Source organism: Triplophysa dalaica, chromosome 4 (genome assembly GCF_015846415.1).
Source record: "Triplophysa dalaica isolate WHDGS20190420 chromosome 4, ASM1584641v1, whole genome shotgun sequence".
NCBI lineage: Eukaryota > Metazoa > Chordata > Actinopteri > Cypriniformes > Nemacheilidae > Triplophysa > Triplophysa dalaica.
The window spans coordinates 16,123,778-16,149,637 of NC_079545.1; the positions used below are offsets into that span (position 1 = coordinate 16,123,778).

At 38.1% G+C, this 25,860-nt stretch overlaps 1 protein-coding gene across 6 annotated transcripts; it reads right to left on the reverse strand.

Moving 5' to 3' along the window:
- Positions 1–1,480: 1,480 nt before the first annotated feature.
- rabl6a (RAB, member RAS oncogene family-like 6a) lies at positions 1,481–25,821 on the reverse strand. 6 transcript variants are annotated; one of them, XM_056745704.1, is made up of 16 exons: positions 25,422–25,821; positions 24,020–24,476; positions 22,871–23,005; positions 22,739–22,786; positions 21,927–21,979; positions 19,459–19,550; positions 18,444–18,584; positions 14,235–14,340; positions 12,706–12,809; positions 12,143–12,519; positions 6,229–6,394; positions 5,936–6,133; positions 5,533–5,761; positions 5,188–5,362; positions 4,776–4,831; positions 1,481–4,357 (listed from the first exon to the last, which is right to left on the reverse strand). In XM_056745704.1, the coding sequence occupies exons 2-16, from the start codon at positions 24,147–24,149 to the stop codon at positions 4,163–4,165; spliced, it is 2,205 nt and encodes a 734-aa protein (XP_056601682.1). In that variant the 5' UTR covers positions 24,150–24,476; positions 25,422–25,821; the 3' UTR covers positions 1,481–4,162. The 6 variants fall into 6 exon arrangements, with proteins under 6 accessions (XP_056601682.1, XP_056601680.1, XP_056601679.1 ...); XM_056745702.1 differs by having other exon boundaries at positions 21,927–21,982; positions 25,566–25,820; XM_056745701.1 differs by having other exon boundaries at positions 21,927–21,982; positions 25,422–25,820.
- Between the last annotated feature and the right edge of the window lie 39 nt (positions 25,822–25,860).

The window sequence follows — 25,860 nt, forward strand, 5'->3', positions numbered from 1 at the left end:
CAAAAATCTCAGTGAGGCCTCCACACAACTACTCAAATCCTTCATCATCACTACTCTGAATCAATCCTGAAACACTTAAGGCCATGGCACATTGAATCCGAAATTTTGTCAGAAATTAAAAAAAAAATACGACCTCACATTGTGTCAATCACATTTACACACTGCCTGCAATAGTTTCTTCAGTCAAAAAAGAATAGATTTTCTGTGTTTTTCGCAATCCGTAGCAAGCATTTTGAGAGGAGTTTTGACAATTCAGAGACACCGTACAAACGAGCGCAAATACGAAAAAACGAATACGAAAATTTAGGATTACATGCACAAAGACCTTAAGAAACAGAACCATTACAAAAGCCAACACAATACAAAAAGACAAAAACATTTAAGCAACCTTTTTTAAAGAGAATATAGTGGACACAATGCATGAAGAGCTGATGCAAATTTTCTGATATTCAAAAAATAAAATTTTAAATCAAGTTGACATTGAAGTAATGCCACACTTTCTCTTGACAGCCGCACCATACTCCAGATTCTGTGGATCCTGCAGGAGAACAATGAGTGCGTGTGTGATGCAGGTTATTTTTGTCTGAGTCTTGATGGGGCTGTGCTGGTCTGGTGGTCATGGAGGCGCTGTGAGTCAACATGTGTTTGTGTTGTGTGGTCAGGCAGATGTGTGTTGCACATGGGCAGTCAAGACCAACAAAGTGCCAGAACTGACATGACCATCTGCCTCTCCACAAGCTACACAACAACCCATCCCGCATACATTACATATTAAAAGGGCCAGTGTTCCCCCACCCCCTTCCCCACAGACAAATCCTTAATACAGTAATTTAACTTTCCATGACGTTGATGGCCCTTAGAATAAAACATGGACAATGGACAGCTGGGCAAGCGTGACATCACATAAATTGTGTGGACTCACCAGAGTAAACCCACTGACAAGACATGACCAAACATATATCCCTCACTTGTGTCTGTACGACATTCTGTAACAGAGATACACATCAGACAAACCATCATTTGAATCAACATTAAGTCAAAACAACACTTCCAAATGTTACAAGCATTCAACTGTGTGCCATTATACTTTATATGGATGCCATTAGTTGCATAGTTGCTTATCAACAGTAAACAGTCAGGCTCATCTCACCTGAGACCTGTGTGACATCACTGGACTTCACTGCTCCCCCCAGTGGTGATGACCCAAACCTAAAATAGATCTGCATGTCCAAAAAGAAAAAAAAACGTTGCTAGCAATGGGGTAAAAGCACAGCGTTGAAGATGAAGAAAACAAAGCAAGAGAAATTAGAGATAGAAAAGTATGATGTCTCCATGTGTAAGTGTCACGTTAATGTTACACTGCAAAAATGGTCATAATGCTACATTCATTTTTATTTATGTTCGGGGTGAAATGATCTGCGACATCGGAGCCGAAACATTCAACGTGCATTTCATAAAAACAAGACACACAAGCTGAAAGTCTTTTTTCAACCCTTGTCAAATTTTCTTGCATTTATTACACAATTGAAACACATAAATGAAACATAAAAAAACTGGGTAGTGAAACAGGGCAACAAAAAATAAATAGGCAACCTTTTCCACAACCATGAATGGCTAAAACACAAAGGCTTTGGAATGTATATGCTGGATAATTAAAAAACAAACAGTAAGGTTTAAAAGTAGCGTTCCTACAAACACTTTTTCAGTAAATCTAAAGAGGTCCATAAAACCAGACGCTGTGTAATACTCGTTGTCATTGCATGCAGTTCCACAGCCAGTCAGCACCAACATGCTCGCTGCAGTCTCCCTTTCTTGTACAGAGATCAAATAAATAAACCTAGGGCCCCTTGGAGTCAATAAAGATGATGATATGTGTTCGAGAATGTGGCCCTGTGCTGGTTTGGGGTGGGAGTAGTCGAGTCTTGTTTATCCAGGAGAGCGTAACTATTTATCACAGTGAGAGTGTAGAGACAATTCTCCCAGGCGTGTGTTTCCATAGCGACGGTGCGACGCATCACAGACTCTCTGCTGCGCGTGTGGGGATGACAGCACTCTTGATTTCCGACGAGGGGATGCACGCGATGATCGATGAAGACACGTGGGAATGAATCTAGGGGTCTGGTAAGTTAACACACTCTTGAGGATTCTGGAATAACATCTTCACGGGCGGGTATAGACATTCAGTTGTCAGGGTGGAAGCGTATCCATGCCTAAGGGAATGTATAGTAAATCCATGGCCGGATGGAAACTTGGGCCAAAACAATCAGAAGTTCAAACATTTTCCATGATTCCAGGATGAAGGGATCTATATCACAGCACCCTTCCATAAAATCTTCCTCTTAGGAGGCAGAAAGTACATTCTTATCTCAATAATGTGCACTGCCTAATAGAGGAAAACAAACAACATATTTCAGATTTAAACCATTTCAAATAACACATTTCACTCATGACGAAGCAAAACAATTGAATTGATTTGGTTATTTGATGAAATATAAAAAGTCTTTCTTGCAGTGTTACAAGTAAACATTGGGTCTCATTTTTGAAATGGGAGTAGAACAAAATATAGAACTGTTTCCATACAATTTACATTCAAATTAAATCTGCGTGTTTCATGAATCGAGTCCCATCGAGAGTAAACAATCTAGATCATTTTCATTCATCGATACATGTGTGGATCACAGAAGTTCAAGATATTTTCGATATTCGTGGCGATAACAACTATTGCAAAGTAGAAACGCGTTCATTCAAAATATGCGATTCTGTTAAAGTGTACTGAATTTTTTTCCTTTTAGGTCACCGAGTACAGTATAACTGTTGGAAGAGTTGTAAGCAGCGTGGCGTTACATAAAAGACACAGAAAACTGTGATCAAGTTTAAAGTCACAGTTGTGTTGCGTTAAATTATCTGGAGGTCATTGAGGAATAAGATCTGCTGATGGTGCACATCTATAGTAAAACAGGATCTACACACAACAAATCTACACACAGCAAGAAAACTGATGTATTGACCAACTCTTTGTAATGTTTTATCAAAAACTATAAATATGAACATTTGTTTTAACATTTTTAATAAAAAAACGTTTTTGTTTGTGAAATTATAATAGTCGTGAATTATAATTTGACTATCTGCCTAAATAAAAATGAAAATCTGAATGACACTGCTTTCTGCTTTTTAAATGATAAGTAAATAAATTCTAGATGGAATTATTATCCAAAATAAAATATCCGATTTCAAATACTGCAGTGCTTTTATTCAGCCTGTAGTAAAACTATAAGAAGTATGTCAGCGGACAAAAGGCTTTCGTTTGAATTCAATTAAAATATATAAGGCCTTTTTGAACAAACTGAAAACAGCAAAATGAAATACAATTATGATATATAGTCATTTGACAGCCTAATGTACAAGGACATTCAGAAATGTCTGGAAGACAGTGAGTGTCAAGCAACGTTGGGCTTCATTTGTGAGACATGAAAATTCAGTGGTCGTACGTTGTTCTTGAAAGTTGAACATATTTACGTGTAAACCCTTTCTGACATAAATAGTTGCACTGAACATTAACGTAATATTCCTTTTGAAAACCAAACGATTCTTATTTCCTTAAACACAACAAATAACATTAAAGAATGATTTTACAAAGAACTGAGTCACACCGAGTCTTATGAAGAGGCCTAATTTGTGCAATATTTGTGTGAATATCCGCTCTACACATTTCCAAAATGAAAATTTACATGCAGGCAAACACACGCAACACATACAGTACGTACACGTAAACTGATAAAGACACAAACAGACACACAAAACTAATAAAGCTAAACTGTGTTCAACCTCATCAAGGGTTTGTGACACATTTTGGTTTCGGAGTAAGGTGATTGATTTGGGAGATAATAACGGAATCAAATCTGGAGAATCTTAAGCAGCAAGTGAAATCTGTCTGTAAATAACAACCCATCTAAAATACTGATGTTCATTTTGAAAACTGGCATAAAGCAAACCTATGTGCCAACTCCAGAAATCTCCACCTAAATGTGAAGCTGGAAGAACGCACGGTTGTCAAAAATCAAGAGGTAAGTCACTGAAAAACAGATGTGGAGTGAATCGGACCATGACCTGATGACGGCACACAGTCAGTTTGATGTCAAACCCTGACTGGTTAGATGTAGCTCTATAGTTCCTCATAGTCTCCGCCCTCAGTGTTTACTGGCCCCTCCCCGGCCAGGAAGGCCTCTAGATCATCCACAGGTCCTGATTTCTTGCTCTTTGATTTCTTCTTCCTCTTTTCTTTCTCGTCCCCTGTTCCAGATTCTTCTTTTTCCTTTTTCTTGTGTTTGTGTCGTTTTTTGCTGCTTTTATCATCCTCCTAGACACACACAAATTCATCTTATTTTAATGTGTGTCACAAATCAGACGGTCAAGTCAAGTTTCTTTGTACTTGGGCGCTCGTTTGTGCGGTGTCTCCAAATGATTTGCTGCAAAAAACGCAGAAACTCTAACCCAGTCCGAATTTTTTTATGACGGACGATAATATCGGAGGCAGTGTGTAAATGTGATTGACACAATATGAGGTCGTATTTATTTTTTAACGTGTGGGAATTTCAGATGCAAATTTCAGACTCAATGCGCAATGGGCTAAAAGCTGAAATTTGTCTCACATAATAACAGGTTCTCTCACAAACAAACCACACACAAAAAAACTAAACACTACAATTACATTTAGAGCTTTAATACAGCTTGGTGTACAAAAGAATGTTTCAATCGAATTCTATTAACTTTTGTACCTCTTTGCTTTTCTTTTTCTTCTTCTTCTTGTCCTTCGAGTGCCTGCTCTCATTGTCTGAAACATAAAGCAGGTTTATGAAGTCCTAAGGCTCATTTACGCCAAGAAATATCAAGTTTAAATACATTTTTTGACTTAAGAGAATGGTGGAATCCACATCACAAGGATAAAATATAGAGGAAGAATGTGGTTGTATTTGTTATTATTATTTATTATTACAACAACATTGTACACAAACCACAATAACATACAGTTTTTTTCCATCTGAACTGTTAATTGAATTAACATATGAATGAATTTTTAAAGGTAGGACATCTCACAAGCCTGACACGTTTTTTTTTACATGTATATTTCTTTGGGTGATACTTGCAAATGTAAATTGGTATTATTAAAGAGCTGTTAGTTATTGTTACCATCTGGGTCGTCGCTGCTGTCTTTACTCTTACAAGTCGTATCTTCAAACCCAAGACCAAAGAGGTCAATGTCATTCTTGAAAGAGGGGACGTCAGGTATGGGAGGCTCTTGAAGCCCAGTTAACACGAAACCATCATTAAACCCATCAAATTCATTGCGAGATGAATAGGCCTCCTATGAGAAACAGAGAAGACATAAAATAGCTTCCAACTTAATTACACATGTTTTTGCCTTGACACACTTATTGATTGATGAGTCTAAATTATTATCTGTGTTCCGTATAAAGTCAAGTATTAACATAAAACAGAAAAGTCTATCATGCCATTTCTCTAGTGATTCTCTACCTTCTTGATCTTGGGTATATCCAGCTCTTCGCTTTCAAAGTCTGGGTCATCCATGACAAACGACAGCATCTGTTGAGCGACTGGAGCATCATGATCATCTGAATCTGATCCAATCTCAACAGCACCGCCTGTCTTCCGACCTTTTCGCTGCACCACAGATCCTAGGCTTTGGGGTCTTTCAACTGGTTTTGACCATGATTGCTGGTGTTTGACCGAGTTCACTGAAGATCTGAGGGAAAATTACAGGTCTGGTTAGTTTAGATGAAAGTTACTTTCTGATTCTTAATCGATAAATCAATCTAACAGTAAATTATGAAACAGAAAAACATTATTACAAGTCATGATTTGTTTTGCCTGCAATAAGTCTCTATTTTTCTATTATTATTTTTTTAAGTCTCTATACCCTTTTGTGTTCAGTATGATGTCTTTGTTTTGGAAAGCTGAGGGTAGAGATGAACCGTCCTCCTCTTCATCACTTGTGAGGGTGACGCCCATGCTCGGGACGGCAGCTTTAACGGCCGGCTGACACAGCACTCTGTCATCTGGATCTAAATCATCCTGGAAACCTGAAACCAGAGGATTTCCCCGTCCCTCTGCATCACTGAGGAAAAGACAAGAGCAAACGTGAAACAAAAACATCACCATGACCTCTGCACTTTAACCGCGATGCTCTACAAACTGAGCTGAAGGACTCACCTGTCACTGTCCAGGATTTGAGCTCTTTCTGTAGGTTTCTTCTTTGATTTAACTGCCGACTTTGCTGCTGTTCCACCATCTTCCAGAAAGCCCCGGTCCAAGCCGACCTCTGGCACAAAGTTGTCGACGTTTCCAGAAGTATTGGGGCTGTCAGAAACCACAGTGTCTGAAAAAGATAGAACACCACATAAATATTACTGTATGATATCCTGTATTGGAGAAATAAGAAAAATAATGTGTTTGCATTTGTCCACTGTCATTGTGAGATTCAATTAAGGGAGGGAAGTCTTTTTAAGTGATATTTGAATATGTAGCCTATGAATAACCTCATCACCCCATGATGGCATACAGACACACAGTATTGATGTATATGTGTGTGTGTATTGATGGATGTGATTTACAGCATCCCCCTGGATCTGCAATGCAGCAGCAAATGCACTGGTGCAGAGCAGCTTGTGTGTGTGTTTCTCAGTCCACTAGTCTCAGTAATGGCTTGGCAATGGCAGGCTGGTGTCATCTGATAATGGCTTATTGGTATTCAGTATGTGATCGGTGTAGTCCCTGTAGAACTGACCCTCTATATACAGTACACAAATACACATTAGGAAAACAACAAAGGTTGTGAAGGCCACAGTTTTGACATCTTTATTCACATCAAGGGAATAATCTCTCTGGAGATTAAGTGTTATGCTCAAGAGCAAAATAATAACAAAGTTTTTGAATCAACCTTCCAGGGGTATGACAGCATTACAATGCCAAAAAGAAACGAGTGCACTGCTGATGCTGGCTGCCCGCAGCGAATAACTTCCGCAATAGGACAACGGATCTGCACGCGAGGAAACGGGATCCCGCGAGCTTGTTTGAAACCTTGACATCTTCTGTGCGCACAATTACAAGCCCTCGCGCGCAAAGGATGCGAATATACAGTCTCGCGCTCTCGCCTGCTGCTTTTGCTCGCGCAACCATTTTTATTTTTGGCAGTCGCGGGGTGGGACTTGCTGTTTGGTTGTAACCTCAAACGTCATTGGTTCCAAACCAACTTAAAAGCTGCATTCCTGCCACTTACTGGAAAGGAGTATGAAGCGCCCAATGACTAGGAAGTTTAGAAACAAAAGCTACTTATTTTCAATAAAAAATATATACATACCTAACAAAACCTGTATTGACAAATCATTTATTTCCAATTCCTTACAGCTTGACTTCGCTGGAAATTTTCTCTTTCATAAGCCTCACAATTTATCAGTACATGTTCTACATTTTCTGTTAACCCACATTTGTAACAATTTCAATTCTCATGTTTTCCTATTCTATGCAAGCATTGATTTAATAAACAATGTCCAATACGCATTCTTGTTATTAATACATCCTCTCTGCACCAACTTTCTCTTGTATGCCATATAAATGTCTACCTTTTGTTCCTTCTTCCCATTCCTTTTGCCATATTCCTTGTACTTCTTTCGCTATTATCACTTTTATTTCTGTTTTACATAATGTCACTTCAATGTCTATTTGAGAATAATTTAAAGCCTGTTCAGCCAGATGATCAGCCTCCTCATTTCCTTTCACACCCATATGTGATGGTACCCACACAAAATTTACTAGAAGTCCATACTGTCTTATTCTAAAAAGACTTTGCATTACTTCATTTATCATATCTTGTCTTGCTAATGATTTTCCACTTGACAAACTGTTTATTGCTGAAAGAGAATCTGTTCATTTTACTGCCTTTGTTGGTTGTATTTCTTCTATCCACTGAAGTGCCAACACGATTGCTATTAGTTCTGCAGTAAATACAGAAATATGATCTGAAGTTCTTTTTGACATTTTCATTTTGAATAGAGGAATATATACTGCTACAGCAGTTTTCCCGGATCTGGATCCTTTGAACCGTCAGTGTATAATTGTACTGCACTATAATAAGTAAGATCTAAATATTTCTGTACAAATGAACTTTCTAATACACTTGTTTCATTGTTATGCTTTTCTTTATGCAATTGGATATCAATCAAATGCATTGGGAAGAGCCAAGGAATGGTTGACCTAGCCACTGTAGGGGCAATATGTATGTCACTTAAACCAATTTTCTGTGCTTCCTCATTGGCCTTTCATACAAAGCTTGACAACTTTTTATTCTCAGAATCCCAACAGTCCTTCAACACCATTTTTAACTGGATCCTTAACTTGAGCCTACAGATTTCTTGAGGCATCTCTCCTATCTCTACATGAACTGCTGATAATGGTGATGATCTACAAGCTCAGCAACAAATTTTCATTGCTTGTGATTGTATTGCCTTTACTTTTAAAAGTTGTGTTTTACATACAGAGCTATATACCATACAGCCATAATCAATGGCCGATCTTATCAGAGCACAGTATATTCTTTTAAGGGACTGTCTACAAGCTTGAGATTGATGATCATGGAGCTCCAATCACAAGTGACTTCCGGAAAACAGGAAGTAACCAATGATGTTTGAGTTTACAACCAAACAGCAAGTCCCGCCCCGCGACTGCCAAAACTAAAAATGTTTGCACGAGTAAAAACAGCAGGTGAGAGCGCGAGATTGTATATTCGTGTCCTTAGCGCGCGAGGGCTTGTAATTGCGCGCACGGAAGATGTGATTACAGCAGCTCGCATTACAGCCTGCCTCGAGGACATCTCAGCTTGGATAAAAGACCATCACCTCCAGCTGAACCCTGCCAAGACAGAACTACTTGTGTTACCGGCACACCCTACGGTCCAACACGATCTCAACATCCATCTTGGCAATACCACAATCACCCATTCCAAAACAGCCAGGAACCTCAAGAGTCATATTTGATGAACAGCTGTCCTTCAACGATCACATTGCAACGATAACACGGTCATGCCGATATGCCTTATTCAACATTAGAAAGATCAGACCCTATCTCACTGAGCATGCGGCAAAACTCCTTGTCCAGGCCCTGGTAATCTCTAGGTTGGACAACTGCAATGCTCTCCTTGCTGGTCTTCCAGCAAAGGCTATCAAACCACTTCAGCTGGTTCAGAACGCAGCAGCATGCCTCGTCTTCCAACAGCACAAAAGGCTCACGTGACTCCCCTTTTCATCTCTCTTCACTGGCTACCGGTTGCAGCCCGTATCAGATTCAAGTCACTAATGCTTGCCTACAGGACTATCACTGGATCTGCACCGGCTTACTTCCACACTCTCCTAAACTCCTAAACCCCATCAAGATCCCTGCGTTCAGCAAACCAGCGGCGTCTTGTATTGCCTTCCCATAAGGGCAGTAAATCGCTCTCCCCTTCATTCTCATTCACAACTCCTTCTTGGTGGAACATTCTTCCTAACTCTGTCCGTTCAACCACATCTCACACAACATTTAAAAAAACTACTTAAAATCCATCTCTTCTGTGAATACTTGACAGACAAATGAGAAAAAAGAAAAGAAAGAAAAAAAAAAACACACCAACCCTTTATCTCAACAGGTATTGGTCTAGCTTTTGTTGAAACCAGTAACTTTGTATTGGCACTTAAAGGTTCTGTGTGTAAGTTTCAGATGCCACTATTGGCGAAGTTGGAAATTGCAACCTAAAGCTCCGCCACCCCTCTCTCCCTCCCATTAGAGAAGCTACGGTTGCCGTCAAAGGACAAAAGGGTTCCGTAAATGATTGCGGCCATTATCGGTGGTGTTGATAATTGCAATCTACGTCTCACAGGCGAACAACAGACTGAAGTTACGGACACAGGACAGAGATGTCGTCGTCTGAGACAGCAGAGAGTAACCTTTGCAAGTCAAGTGACGAGGCTTATTTTCAAAGAAAAATAAATAAATAAAGGTTACTTAATTCATTTGTTTAACATTGTGTCAGTGATTTTTTCGCTAATTATACAAAGCATTTTTTGGCACGGTAACTTGGTTAGTAACTTACAGCCTATTGAAACCGCTTGCTAATGCTAAAGGCATGTAATCTAACCGCGAAAGTCTTAGCAGACGTTTTTCTCATCATCATAGAGTCAATTAGAGGACTTATCACAAGTAGTAAGAGGGAGAGGAAGAGATTGGAGAGATAGGGGTGTTGGAGATGCAGGCAGGGCGAGGAGAAGCAGAGGACCTAACGTTACCCGGAGGACCGCACAAGAGAGGATGTGAAAGCTAAGCAGTATTATAATATAACTTTCATCCGATTTATGCAAATTATGATTGTTAACATGAATTCTAACTTGATTTGCACACGGCCATGCAACCAGGACTTATGATACAATTACAAAGTGCTAATTATTTACAAGGAAAAACACTACTTCTCTTGATGATCAGCTCATCTATTAGCTAAAGCTATCAAACAAACAGTTCACTTATATAGTGGAAATTAGACAAACTTACCAGTCCAGCAGAAAGCTGGCAACTGCGGCTTTGCTTAGCAAACTTTTCCTGCTTTAGTGCCCTCCATTTGGGAAAAGCCACACTGATCTTTATTCGGGTTTTATTTCGTTTTTTGTCTCGACTTCGCCTTGCTGCATCGTATTTTCTCTTTTTTGACGAAACAGATTGACGCTCTCTCGTGTGGTCCGCCATTAGCGCAAATTTCACTTTTAGATTAGATTAGATTCAACTTTATTGTCATTACACATATACAAGTACAGTGTAACGAAATGTAGTTTAGGTCTAACCAGAAGTGCAATTAGCAAGTGCAGGATATACAGTGTGAATAAATACAGAATACAATATTAGGAAAATACTATACAATGGGCATGTACTATGAAAATATGACAGTCGGTATGTACTATGAACAATATAAACAGAAGGCTATATACTGTGAACATTAATGTACAGGTGGTTATGAACAGATAACAATATAGACTATACAATAGTGCAAGTGATTTGAGTGTGCATTAGTTACAGACGTTAGCTATTAAAGTTACAGTGCAATAGATGAGTTGATGCGGTTATTAAAGGTACAGTGCAGTACATGAGTTATTGAAGTTATAGTGCAATACGTGAGTAGATGCAATTATACATTTACAGTGCAGTAGATGAGTTAGTGCAGTTATTGAGGTTACAGTGCAGTAGATGAGTTAATGCAGTTATTAAGGTCACAGTGCAGTAGATGAGTTCTAACCTCAACGAAAGAACCGTTTCTATTTCTAATAAAAAACATGACGAGTGAATTTTGTTATTGTTCTTCCTCTTCTTCTGCTAATCCTTCTATGTAGTGGCGTGGCAAGCTGCCTCAAAACACAGCCGAAGAAGAAGAACATAGTCCCGTACATCCTTCCTTTTAGGAAACGCGCTCAGTTTGTCCGTGTAGTGTTACTATAGAAACATGGCTGTGCAATTTGATATATTACATGTAAGGGTGTGCCCGCGGTGTATATACATAAAATGGCTCATTGTAAGATAATATAAACATTTCGCTTCATTTTGTAAGGTATTTATTCACCACTCACAACATAGTTTTGTATTATATATTACATTTTGGTGAATAAATACTTCAAATTCCTACAAACTGTACCTTTAATGTATTATCGCTCCTGTATGACATATCGCTTATTGCTCCTAAACTCTTTGTAAGTCGCTTTGGATAAAAGCGTCCGCTAAATGTCTAAATGTAAATGTCATGTGCGCGTTATTATATGCACAAACTTTAATTCTGTATGATGTTATCTTGAAACAGCCCAAATATATATGTACATATGATATAAATAAAATGCGCTGCAAGACAAATGTTTAGATTGGCTGCTGTCAAACCAATAATAGTTCTTCTAAGAGATTTTTTAATCATTCAAACTGTAAAAAACAGTAGAAACAATTGTTCTAACTTTAGATCCATACTTAAAAAAATGTGTTGTATTGTGTGCTGTATATTTCTTATTATTAACATATTGCACTTCTATCTTCTATATTCCATGTTTGCTGTGAATGAACAAAAACGGACCTGATTTGTCTGTTGACGTCTCTGCAGCAGCGGATCCGAACAGGCGTGACATGAATCCTCGTTTCTGGGCAGGAGGAGGTGCTGGTTGAGCTGTAGAAGGCATCGGTGCAGGAGGCTCCTGGGTTTGCGACGGTGCCTGGGAAAGGGGTACATGGGCGGCTGTTGTCTGGGCAGCAGGGTGGGGTATAGATGGAGGGGGTGGAGGTGCAGACTGGGTCGGGCCAGGAGGAGGGGCCTGTGGGGTACTGGGGCTGGAGTTACTAGGTGAGGCAGCTCCAGGCAGCACCACTGGTGACTGGGAGCCTGAGGATGGGCTCTGGCCATTAGAGGGCACCGGAGAGCCATAAGCTTTACGGTTCTCCATCATCTCCAGAAATCTGAAAAGACAGCCTATTTTATTTCATATAACGCAGTGTGTTTTGTAATTTTTTGATTATATAACTTCATAGTAGTCATACTGTATATAAATATGGGACTGTCCACTACTGCAATTAAAAAGCGTATTAGCTTCCTGCCAGTCTGTGTGTCATATCTCATAAAAAACGGTGTGCATTCATACTTACATGTCATAGTTCTGGTCTTCCGTCTCTTGCTGAACGCTGAGCTCCTCCAACATGGCATCGATGTCGAGTTGATTTGTCTCCAGCTGCCGTAACAGAGTTTCTCTCTGCAAACACAAACAAATGCCACATCAACCTCATTTCAATGAGACGTTTCATCCTCTTGCACTTTTGTTGGGTCAAGGAAGTAAGAATTATCTTGGGTCACACGAAAAGGAGGTGGCCTTTAAACTATGATGGAAGATAATAGCATGAAGTGGTAAACAGATCTCAACACACAGCTGAAAGTTTCATGAGCACAAGGTGCTGCTCACTTCCCAGCAAGAAACGGGAAGAAACATGTTTCACCTCTATCATTAATGTAAAAGCTTATAACCTAGAAAGCACAAATCAACACCATCCAGTTAACATGTTTATAGACAGGTTAAGATTAAAACCCAACATACTTTTAAACAAGTTAAACAAACTCCAATTAAAAGACAAGAAACCCTTCAGATCGGAGTGAGATCTACAGTCATTCGTCATTCATTACATTATGTGCAACAATGTTTCTAATCTACAGATGTACAGCTTTGCATAGCTTTATTTGCAAACATCGCTATACTGGCTAGTTGAATTTCTTTTTCTTTAACAGAGTAAATATCCACTTAAACATGTCTATGAACCTGCTGACTGGAGACTGACTGTAGGAAGAGAATCAGACCCTGACATATAAGACACATCAGTCAACACTGATCCTGCTAAGTTAAACCTCCCTTATTAATTTATGCCATTCGGACAGTCTCAGGAGTCTCATTAAACGCACAATGAGGATTATAAGGTTACGACAAATCAATTGCAAATGGTGATGAACTGCTGACAAAAAAAGGAAGCAACAAATTCAACTGAATTAAAATTCTATATAAAAAAACTCATTGATAAGGGGAGAATCTCTACGGTACGCATACTATATGGGAACTTTACTACAAAGAACTACTACAGGGTATATACAGAAATCATGCAGGGGTGGGTAATCTGACGATCTTAAATTGTGATCGACCTTGAAGGCGTCCTCAATCCACTTTTCATCGGAATCCTGAGGAACGTGATCTCGTCTGTCGACTAAACCAATTGGTGTGTTCAACATCATTCAGCGCTGCATTGGTGTATGACATTGAAGCACCGTGAGAGAGCAGAGAGCTCTGTATGCTTTCGAATCACTCTTGTCGTGCTGCGAGGTCTCACGTGTGCGAAACAGTGTTTTTCCTTGTTTGTGTGTGAAGTTAATCGATGGCGCACAGCTAATTTGATTAGTTTTAGTCACCAGTGCTATCTAAAAATAAGTTAATGTCTAGCCCTTTATTTCAATGCAGATCTTGGATCAAGTTTCTTCATTATGAAGATTGTGATATGCTTTTTTGGGAAGATCGCCCAGCCCTGCATGGAGCTAAATTTTATACTTTTTAAGACCTTTGTTAAGACTCTTTCCATAGATTTAACACCCTGACTAAACCATACCCGACATTATGTCTTCGACATGCTCTTCCACTGACCTGAAGCTGCAGGAAGGGTATATTGAAGAAACGATGAAGATATTTGAGTCCAAAGCCATTCTTCATGGAGGATTCGGCATAGTGAATGTAGGAGGAGCCTGGAGGTCTGAAATCATACAGGATGATGGAATAAAGAAAAGGCATAGCATCAAACACAAATACAATATTCTTGGCATGACATGAATGAATAATTAAAGTATTTTAAAAGTTGATGTCCACACCAGAACTATAACAGTTTAATAAGCGTGGATGTTCTTCAATCGTTTATAGCAGAGGTGCCCAAACTAGGGCCCGCGGGCCAAAGTTGGCCCGCTGCAACCTTTATTTTGGCCCGCGATGCCATATATGGCAAGAGAGGGAAAACGGTAACCATGCAGATTTTAATTTCTGATTTGACATAATATTTTAACATTTTACATGACATGTTTTTGAGTGACAATGATGTACATTAAAATTAAAGGATTAATAATTTATGAATAAGCGAATTTGACTCTTATTTACTGTGCATGCGCACTGTGACTCGCAGGAACGGCGCGATTTGCGACAAGGAAAGTTAACATTTATAATGGAGAGAGGGCGGCAATGGCACACAGACAAGAGACATTTAAAAAAAAAAATTGGCAAAACGATTTTCTTTTTACTGAGGTTAATTCAAAGGCAGTGTGTCTAGTTTGCAAACAGTCAGTCGCTGTGTTGAAAGAGTACAATATTCGTCGTCATTATGAAACAAAACATTCTTCGGCTTTCTCAAAGTACAGCGGAGAGGCACGAAAGCAAGAGGCTTACAAGCTGCTTGCTAAACTTCGATCGGAGCAGAGTACACTGCTACGTCCTTCGTCAGCTCAAGAAAATGCCACCCGGGCCAGCTATCAAATTTCTGCATTAAATGCTAAAAGTGGAAGGGCCTTCGCAACTGGAGAGTTTGTCAAAGAATGCCTTGCAGTTGCTTCAGAATGAGTATGCCCCTCTCAAATAAGAACATTTTTGCAAATCAGTTTGTCAAGGAATACCGTTCCCCGACGCATAGTGGATATGGCAGAGGACATTGGTGAGCAAATCAAGGCAAAGGCAGCAGCCTTCTCTGCCTTTTCAATAGCTTGCGACAAGAGCACAGATATATCTGATTCCTCACAGCTGTTGGTATTTTTACGTGGAGTAAATGAAGACTTTGAAGTGACACAAGAGCTTGCTGGCACCGAGACACTCTCAGGGACTACAAAAGATGAGGACCTTTTCTTTGCTGTTGAGCACTTGTTAAAAAAGAACGAATTAAAATGGAAGAATATGGCTGGAATTACAACTGACGGAGCCCCAGTAATGGTAGGGAAGAAATGTGGCCTTGCTACGTTGGTGTCTCAGAAAGTCCATGAGTGTGGGGGGAAAGTCGTGAAGTACCACTGTATTGTACATCAAGAACAGCTATGTGCCAAATCCATTGGGCTTGTTGATGTGATGCGTGAAGTCGTCAAAATTGTGAATAACATACGCTCCAAGGCGCTGACTCACAGGCAGTTCAAGGTACTGTTGGACGAGATGGATGAGCAATATGGTGATCTGCTGTACCACCAGGAGGTTAGATGGCTGAGCCGAGGAAAGGTTCTCAAGAGGTTTTCTGATTTGCGTGATGAAATCAGAGCTTTTCAGGAAAGCAAAAACAGTAACTTCCAATTGCCAATGGACCAGAAATGGCTTTCTGACCTTGCTTTCCTTGTGGACATCACAGAGCTGCTTAATGTTTTGAATGTTCAGCTCCAGATTATTACCCAGCTTTTCGATCATGTCAAAGCCTTCAAACAAAAACTACTGCTGCTCAAAAGACATCTCTCAGCATGTAACATTCATAGTTATAATATTGCACATTTTATGTGCAGTCAATAATTATTTTTAGTTTGTATTTACTGCATATCCAGTGGTATCAGCTGTATTATTTGATATATTTGTTAAAAGCTAATCATTTTTTTATAAAGTTGTTTTAAGTTGTGTATTGTCTTCTTTTTGCCAGTTTTTTACATACCTGCTGCATATCGTTCAAATCACTACAACACGTCTCTCACTGTTCCCCTCTCTCTCTCTCTCTCTTTCTCTCTCTCTCTCTCTCTCTCTATTCTATTCCAAAATTCAGGTATATTGGCTCATTTTCCCTGTCTTAAAGAGGCAGGAATGATGAAAGAAAAGTTACCCGAGTACGATGCTGTTCTCAGCAACCTTATCCAGGAGTTTGACCGTCGCTTTGAGGACTTCAGAAACAGTGCCGCTGACTTTGAATTGTTTTCTCAACATCAGTGTGGACACAGTCAGTGATGACCTTCACATGGAACTAACTGACCTTCAGTGTGATTCAGAACTCAAACACAAGTTCAGGTCCCAACCGTTGATAGACTTCTACAAATGTGTCCCAGCAAACAGGTACCCAAAGATGTGCAAACAGGCACAAGTGATGCTGTCTCTATTTGGCAGCACCTACATTTGTGAGCAGACATTTAGTCTGATGAATTTGAACAAGTGTAAACTGAGAAGCTCACTAACTGACTCTCATCTACATAATGTACTGACTTTGTCAGTAAGTCAGCTGCAGCCCAATTTGGAAAAAGTCTTGAAAAATAAGGACCAGCTTCATGTATCTCATTAGGAGACTGGCTGCACTGCTTTTAATTCTTATTTGTATATGTGACTGTTTCTGTGTTTTTATTGTACACAACTTTGTACAAGGCACTGTTTCTATGTTCTGAATGTACTTTATATAGTGTTCATTGTAATTTATTGAATATTGAATAGTAATTTCACTGAATTGTAAGTTTCTAGTTTCATTGAACTATAAACCTTCAAATAAAAACTACATTCATTTTACAAATCACAGAGTAATGTATTTACTTTATCAAATGCTAAATAAGTGATGAATAAATGGGATAAAACTTTAATTTAAATATTATACAGTTTGAGATAATTTCACAGATTTTTCGGCCCACAGCCCTCAGTCAAATAATTTTTTTTGCCCTTCATAGGAAAAAGTTTGGGCACCTCTGGTTTATAGAGTGAACGAATCTTTAGCATTACTCTTACACTGTGTTTACACCGGATGCGGCGTGACAAGCCATACAGCTTGTTGTAATGGGATTGTCGCGCCCCATCCAGTAAGGACAACATTTCTAATTATAATGGTTTCTAATGAGTTTTATTGTCTTGCATCGCTTGCGCCGCCTCTGGTGTAGACATGGTGTTATATACAGTGTTGGGTGGGTTACTGGGAAAAAGTAAGTAATAACTAGTAACTTAATACATATTGAATAGTGTAATTAGATAAATTGTAACTGTATAAATTACAATCTCCAAAAAGTATCTTATTACTTATTACTAATTACTTTGTATATCCTTCATCAGCCTTGATTAGTTAAGTGATTCAAGGATGGACATGAAACGGCTTATTTAATTCATTCAAATTAATAATATTAATCTACATAAAGTACTCTTATTTACTGACCAACCTACAAAAAATGTGAGAAATTATACATTAAAGCTTTCATATTTTAAAGTTAGACTTTTGATGTCAATTCCATTTCTTTAGTGAAATAACTTGCTCAGGGCGGGACTAAATTAAAAATAAACCTTAATTTAAAAAAAATCCTCTTATTTTTCCAAAAGTTTCATCTTTTTTCAGATTCTGCAAGGGGTATGTAAACTTTTGAGCACAACTGTATATAACACAAAGTATTTAATTTAATAACATCAAAAGTAACTGTTATTTAATTACACAAAATAAGAGTAATCCCTATCTTTACTTTTTCAAGGGAAAAATAATTAAATTACAGTTACTAATTACTTCGTAACTATCTATACCCAACACTGGTTATATATATACTCTATATTAGGGTTGCAGGGTGTACCGGTGCTACGGTATCATAAAGCTACGGTAGCTACGGCTTCAAAATTCCCACGATGCCGCTCTGTTTTTTAAACAGTAGTATCGTAGAGTCATAACTAATGTTGCATATTTGCCTTAATGTTCATTTGAACACTTTCATCTCTATTTTTGCGGTGTCTCTCTCCTAAATTTATCCGTGTTTTGAACAACTCGGACAAGATTCAGAGAGTCATTCATCAAGACACTTGCTTTGTTCTTGATGTGATCAGCGAATGAATCAGCGGTTTTGAACGAGTTGGTTGAACGATTCAGTTCAAGTTATAACCTTGTATGTAAAATTCAGTGCCCACCTGTTCAAGTTGTTGATGAAGTCTCTGATGTCGTCGGGTAAGATGACCCTGTGCTCGCCCATGTCCCGCTGGTTTCCCAATACACACACTGGGATGTGTGTCGGCACTTTTGGCAGTTCCCTAAGGATGTAGTTGAACGTCCTGCATCAGAGAAAGACATGCATTGTTCTCATTATTATAGTCTTATTACTTGCATTACTTTTCTTATGTTAATTATTGGCCATGACTGACAAAGTTAACCCACACAAATGTTGGCTAGAAAGAGTCTTTGAAATCCCTGCATTACATTAGCGAGCAGAATCTAAAGCAAGAAGTAAACAAGTAGTCTTTTGTTTGTTTACTAGCCGGAGAGCAGCAGAAAACATGACAATAATCAAGGTAAACTTGTCCCCTTTAGAGGTCATGACAAGTGATTAAATATTGTGATTTCGTTTGTGGTCCAAACGAAAGGCTCCAAATGAAATAATCTCACAGCTTTCTGGTAAAACGTATTGTGGTATTGTGAAACTAACAAAAAATCTACATGAAACACAATAAAAAGTATCATTTCTTATTAGATTCTATTCAGGTTTTACTAAAGAGAAGTTTCAAGGACAAACAAAAGAATAATGCAAGAGTCACAAAGTCTCTCTATCACCAAAAACAGCAGTTTTGCAAACAAAAAGAGCCTCAATGTGATTGGATTAAAAGCAAAGAGACGCTAGGTTTAAAGAGCAGAGAGATAAACACAGTCAGATCCTTTGAGACACCAGGCTGCACTAAGATATTGGTTTCATTGTTTTGTTTGTTCCTGAAAGCAGCTTTGACTCTACTGAGAAAGAGACTCTCTCTCTCAATGACCCGCTGCAACCCAACGCTCAGTTATGGCACTTGATCCGACCACAGACGACTGTTGTATCACAGAGAGTGACATAGCGAAAGAGGTACAGAGGATGAGATGGAACAATGAATGTGGGGTTCGGGGGGAGAATGGATGTGGAATGTGGGAGGAAAAGATGGACGAGACAGTCCTCACCACTGTTTGGTGATGTCGAACATCAGGATGACACCGTTACAGTTCTTGTAGACGTCCAGGAACTCTGCATCAAGGGCCATGTCTGTTTCTGACTGTACAGAGAAAAAAAATCTCAACTAAATCCCCAAGTCTTCTCATTCACTGACTGAACAATTAGTTTATAATGTCGTGTAAGATGGTAAAGTGCCCAAAGTATCACATTTTATAAATCAAATCTCTTATCATCATATTATTTTTATTAATACTGGTGAGAAAATAGTTACTGGGACTTGTAAAATGTGTTATAATCATAAATTATCATAATATATATGAACAGGCTTATATCATATTACATTAGCCCTCATGTTACATTAGCTTTAGACTAACATTTGAGAGAGGTGGCACCAGCCCTTAATTTGGTAGCACCTGAGTAATGGGGTGAGGTAAGTAAAAATAATCCCTAGAACTTCATATAAATGTGTTTAATACATTAATAAAGCACTTAGAAATTGTATGAATCAATTATAAATTAATACAAATCATTGTTTATGATTTATTTATTTTTAATCTTTCAAACCTTGACCATATTTAAAGCACTTCTTTCTTAAAGCTACTTTCTTTTATTTATTCATTGTGAACAACTCCTATAAGAGAACACAATTCCTTTAATATCAGTGAGTGTTTTTGGGCCCGTCATTTGTTGCTTGATGAACATTATAAACGGAGATCTTTATTATGCTGCTGCCTGTTTAGGAGTAAGAAGAACCCTTCAGAGTAAGAAGGCCTGAAAGAGAAATGATTTTATTATTTTTGCTCTGACTCTGTGGGCGCACGCATATCTCCAACAACCCCGGTTATTCTTCATGAAAGCTGCCTTGATACACGTTTGGCTTTTATCAATAGCGACTCACAAATAAATAGGATTTAACGTGGTGTATAAGATTTAAAGTGCTATATAAAGTTATACGTGCTTTGCATTATTGTTAGAGAGCTTTATACAATAGTATAGTGCTTAAAGTTTAAACACATGTTTCCTGCATTTGCTTCACATGCATATAACACGCAACACATTTTATTATCTTTGCTGTTTTGTACCTGAGCCGGGGAAATTCTTGTATTCTGTATTAAATTTATAATATGCAAAAATTGTATATTGATCAGGTATATCAATATATTACCATATATTGATCACCGGTGCGACCTTTGAGAAAAACTGGTCGCTCTGGCAGTCATTATAGTCATAAATCTTTATTTCCTGATAGACTATAGATGGTTTCAAAGTGACAACATAAACAAATGTTACTGCGCATGCGCGCATTCGTGGACTGTCCCTTAACTTGCAGTACACATTCGCAAACAATAGAGTGTCTGTACATTATTTCTGATAACAAGCAAAAGAAACCAAGAAGAACAGTTACTTGGCTAAAGTTGTCTCTCCAGTATTTAGAATTAAGACTGCGATACCAAGCTAGACCGCGAGATATCAATGTACCATAAGGTTTGTTTAAATGCGACCACTGCAATACTATCAACAAATTGTTTATTTAATTAAATGAATATACAACAAAATTCAACAAATCATTTATTTAATACAATTACTATACAGTAAAATAATATTATAATTTAATATTAACAGAAATGTAATAAAATATAAATCGTTAAATTATTAGACACTAGTCAAACACATACCAGAAGTTTACTGCAGTCCTGGCGCACAAACTTAAGCAAGTCTACTTTCTTCTCTTTTGTTCCATTCACCTAATACTTTCATGATTAATTTAAAACTGAGGTGCTATTTCTTATATAATCATACAGTTTAACCATGTTATATTAGGGATGCAGGTTAAAGGATCGGCCATATCAGTATCGGCTGATAAAGGGTCATTTTAAATGTATCGATATCGGCCAATAATAAAAATTAAGCAGATATATTACAGCCGATAAATCATAAAGAATTTCCTCTGGTTAAACTTCTTCAGCAGCACGCTGCTCACAGTTAAAATACAGTACAGTACTGTCTTTCTGTCTTGATCATTCACTTACTGCTATAGCAAAACATTGTTGATAGATACAGTATTTATGAATGTGTAAATTATAGGAACAAATATATACATAATGTTTGAAGCAGACTGCAGTCTGAATACTTTCTGCCTTGAGACCTGTGGCTATTAAAAAATAAATCTAGATTTGCTTTGGAAGAACATCTTCGATTTGTCCATTAAATAAAAACTATACCAGAAAAGTTTGAAGGTTAAACATTGTCAACAGTGTAAAGTAGGCTCAGTACATGATTTTCAGGGGAAAAGAGAACTAATGGTTACCATGTTTTCTGCAGTGAAATTGGTATATATTGGCAAATATATCGTTTAACGGCTTCCAATGATAAAGAATTATCGGTTATCATTATTGGCCAAAATTTACGTACCGGTGCTACTCTATATCTTGTATAGATTATTGTAATTAAATGGATAGAAAGCAACTGTAAATACCTCCTGAGGTTCATTTTCCAGTTTCAGATTTTCTCCGCGCCGTTTTCCTTTCCCTGCAGTAGTTTGACAAAGACAGACATTACAATAAGTGTGGCTGTACTTCAGTAGTTCACTGCGAGTCAGAGACACAACATCCAGCACCAGATGATTAACATCATTCTCTGATATGGCATAAAGTGCCAAAGTTTCATGACAGATGTAACTTTAGAACAGAGCTCAGAGAATAAATGACTTTGGAACAACAAAACTCTAAAATCTCTGAAAAGCAGAGAATCCATTTCATTCACAGATAAACAACCGCTTGAAACTGCAAATTAAAACATGATTATACAAGTTTGTGTGTTCATGATAAACAACAGTACATGCATTACTGTACCATCATCAGATTATAAACAAAAAATGATATTTACACGTTTGGATCTAAATTGTGATCATTATAAATGTATCACATGCCCTCTATTAAAAATGAACGTGAGAAAACTTTGTCCATGTGAAGCAACCAAACATCACATCTATTTTGGGACGTTTTATCGTAAGAGAAGATAAGAACACAGCACCACACACACACACACACAAAACTCACTGCTTAATGTTTAACTACTTCATTACTAAAACAGACGACTGCAGAACAATCTGTTCTCACCTACACCCTCTGGAAGAGGAAGTTTTTGACCTTTATTTGCAAACCAAGAAAACAAAAAAGTGCATTTAACTAATTACACTTATTTAAAGCGCAACTTTAAACTTTAAAGCCCATATTTTGGTTTTCTTTCTATAATCCTCTCATTCCAGTGTGCTTCTTAAAAACTCACCTTTATCAACCACGTCCCAGACTTCAACCTTCACTACATCATCTGTTGCTGAAAGAGAAAATATTAAAACACAAATGTTAGATTCGCAAAGTTACTGTCATCAGGATCTGCTACACCTTAAATGTTGCTTACTTTTGTAGTTCCAGTGAATGCTGGTGACCTGGATCTCCTGGGTAGGAATGTACTCCTCTAAAAACTTCTTCCCTTGAAGCCGGTACCAAAGTGCGCTTTTACCCGTGTTCCTGTCTCCACGGATGACTATTTTCACTGAATCAAGACAAGACAGCAAACAATTTTGGCCTTAAAATCTTTACAGAAACCCTTAAAATATTTCTCATTAAATTGTTTCTACAGGATACTGTTATAACAGAAAAATCACAAATTATGTCATGTTTCACATTTGTTTTTAATTAGACTATTTGTTTTGGAAAAATGTAGTAAGATTGCAATCAAAAATACTTTTTTATTAAAACTGAAACAGCTGGTATCTCGAGAGATCTGCGTGACTAAAAAAAGATACCTCCACCAAGCAGAAGCAGCTGGAAAAATAGGCCAGTAGGTGGGTGATCGTGTATCATTCATGCATATTTTATTAACACAGGGCTGTTTCCACAGCGAAATCAATGAGGAACCGCTTTCTGCTGGAGCATCGCATGTCAAAACACAACCTCGTGACAGCTCCATCTTACTGGTTGCAGACAAACCCTGACAAAAACAGTCCTGTTATGCTTTACCTTCAAGTCATAAGTCATTTTGCACAAAGAAAATAAATATTAGATAGGACCATGAAATTTGTTGCAATTTTATATAAAAACATTATATCCTAAAGTCTCTGATGTAAAAATATCTGCAATACAAATATTGTTGTTTTAATGACTTAAACTTTGTAGTAATTAAATATGATGGCTATTTTAGCTAGCTATATATAGCTACATTCCAGTATGTATTATTGTATAACAGTATTACATCATTAAGTTACGCCTTACGCAAATATCTATTTTTTCCTCCTAAAACAAAAATCTATTTATTTTCATTTCAATACAAAAAGCTCACAAAAAGTCAATGAAGAATATGTCAAAGACAATAGGTTCTACTTTTTTGATAACCAAATGAATATATTTAACTACAAAATATCATATATCCCATTCCATAGCCTAATGCAATAAACAAGTCAAACATTAGTCATAAACACAATTTGTAAAAAAGAACATGAACATTTTACAGAAATGATCTGTCCGAAGCTCTGTTCAAGTAATATTAGATTAAACGTGAAACTCTTACTGTTGTATTGTACGCCTTTGGCAAAGCGTCTCTGTAGACTCTGATTCATGGACTGCAGGCCTGCGGGAATATTTCTATCCCTCAGCTGTACAGCTTCAGAGCCGACCAGCTTCTTCAGGGCGGTAAACATCTTGATATAAAGCTCTTAAACAGTCCAAGATAACTGAAAATCAGTTACTTTTTAAACAGTTACGGGTTGATGAGTTCACGGTTTAATATTTAGGGTAGATATGATGCAGCCCACATTTTCCCTCTGTTTGTTTAAGCAGGTCAAAGGTGAGGTCCGTCTTCAATATTTTGAGCTCGGGAGGGAAGGATTCTTTGGAGTATAAGGATGTTGACAGATCCAGTTTGCTTAGGGTGAGTTTACTTCAACACTTCACAATCCAAAAAGTGTGCCATCCGAGTTACTGTAAACGTTGCGTGATATCTAGCCATCCTGGTTCACAGGCATCATCTGTGGGACAACAATTTGGACATTTTAGCTACGACAAATACAATAGATACAATAACAGCAAAAGACCGTTGAGTTTGTTGTAATGTCAAGCCAGAAGGATAGTTGACCCAAAAATGATTTTTTTTATCATTTACTCACCCGCATGTCATTCCCAACCCGCATGTTTTGCATAACACAACAGAAGATATTTGGAGGAATGTTGGTAACCAAACAACATTAAGCCCCATTGACTTCTATTGTGTGAACACAAAACCACTGAGACCTTTCTCAAAATATCTTCTTTTGTGTTCCACAGAAGAAGAAAGAGTCATATACAGACTTGAATGACTTGAGGTAGGATAAAGTGATGACAAAATAATTATTTTTGGGTGTCTAAGTGTAACATCTAAACTGAAAAAGGATTGAAACATCCCACAAACATCGATATACCATTTACACAATGTATGAGAAGCAGAATAAACCTTTACAAAAAGGTATGTTTATGGTTCTGCACATGTCATTTCTTGTGTTGACTAAAGAATAACAAAAATATGTAAAGTGAATGTAAGAATTTTTGGGTGACTAAATGGAGGAACATATATAAAAATAACACAATATTTCTATATTATAACGCTGCGTTATATAAAATACAACATTGGGAGCACAAATCTATAGAAATAACATTGCATTGGATTAGCATTCAAATGTTTAGGGTCACCTATTTAAAAAACTAGAAAACATTATGAAGCTTTGTAAAAACAAACCCTCACATAACAACAGAAAGCCAAATTACCTCAGACAACACTCGAAAATGTCAGTTTATACTCAACAAATGTCCTTTCAACCCCATTACAAACTAACAAAACCACCGGAGCTCAAAGCAAAATGACAGAAAAACAGCCTGCTGTGGAGGTTTGTATTCACAGTAAAGTGTGATTCAGTCGCTATGAAGCGGCTCATTCTCACCCGTGTTTATTCACTGACGTGAATTATTTGCACTCGTCTGTTTGTTTGAGGGCCATCGCGCCTCAAACTGACTGACCGCTAAAGCGAATTAAAATCCAAGTCGACGTCAAACCAGAGCCGTTTTATTCTCAACAGCCTCGTTACCTGCTCGACGCTCTTCGTTTAGGATGTTTCAGTCACATTTCGCGGTTTGCTGGTGTATAGAGAAGGCGAGGGAAACATTTCCGTAGCATCTCTCACTCCTCTCAGCGTCAGCTATGGAATGCCGTGAGGAGAGAAAGGGGGCGCGCGTCGGGTGCGCGCTCGTGCCGCAGCGCCTCTAGTCGTAGGATGATGTGATTACTCTGGTTTACAATATGCTCTCAAGGGCGCCTCTGCGGGTGGAAAGGTGAATTACGGCTCTGTGGCACTCTAGTGGTTGAATGCCCAATGACGGATC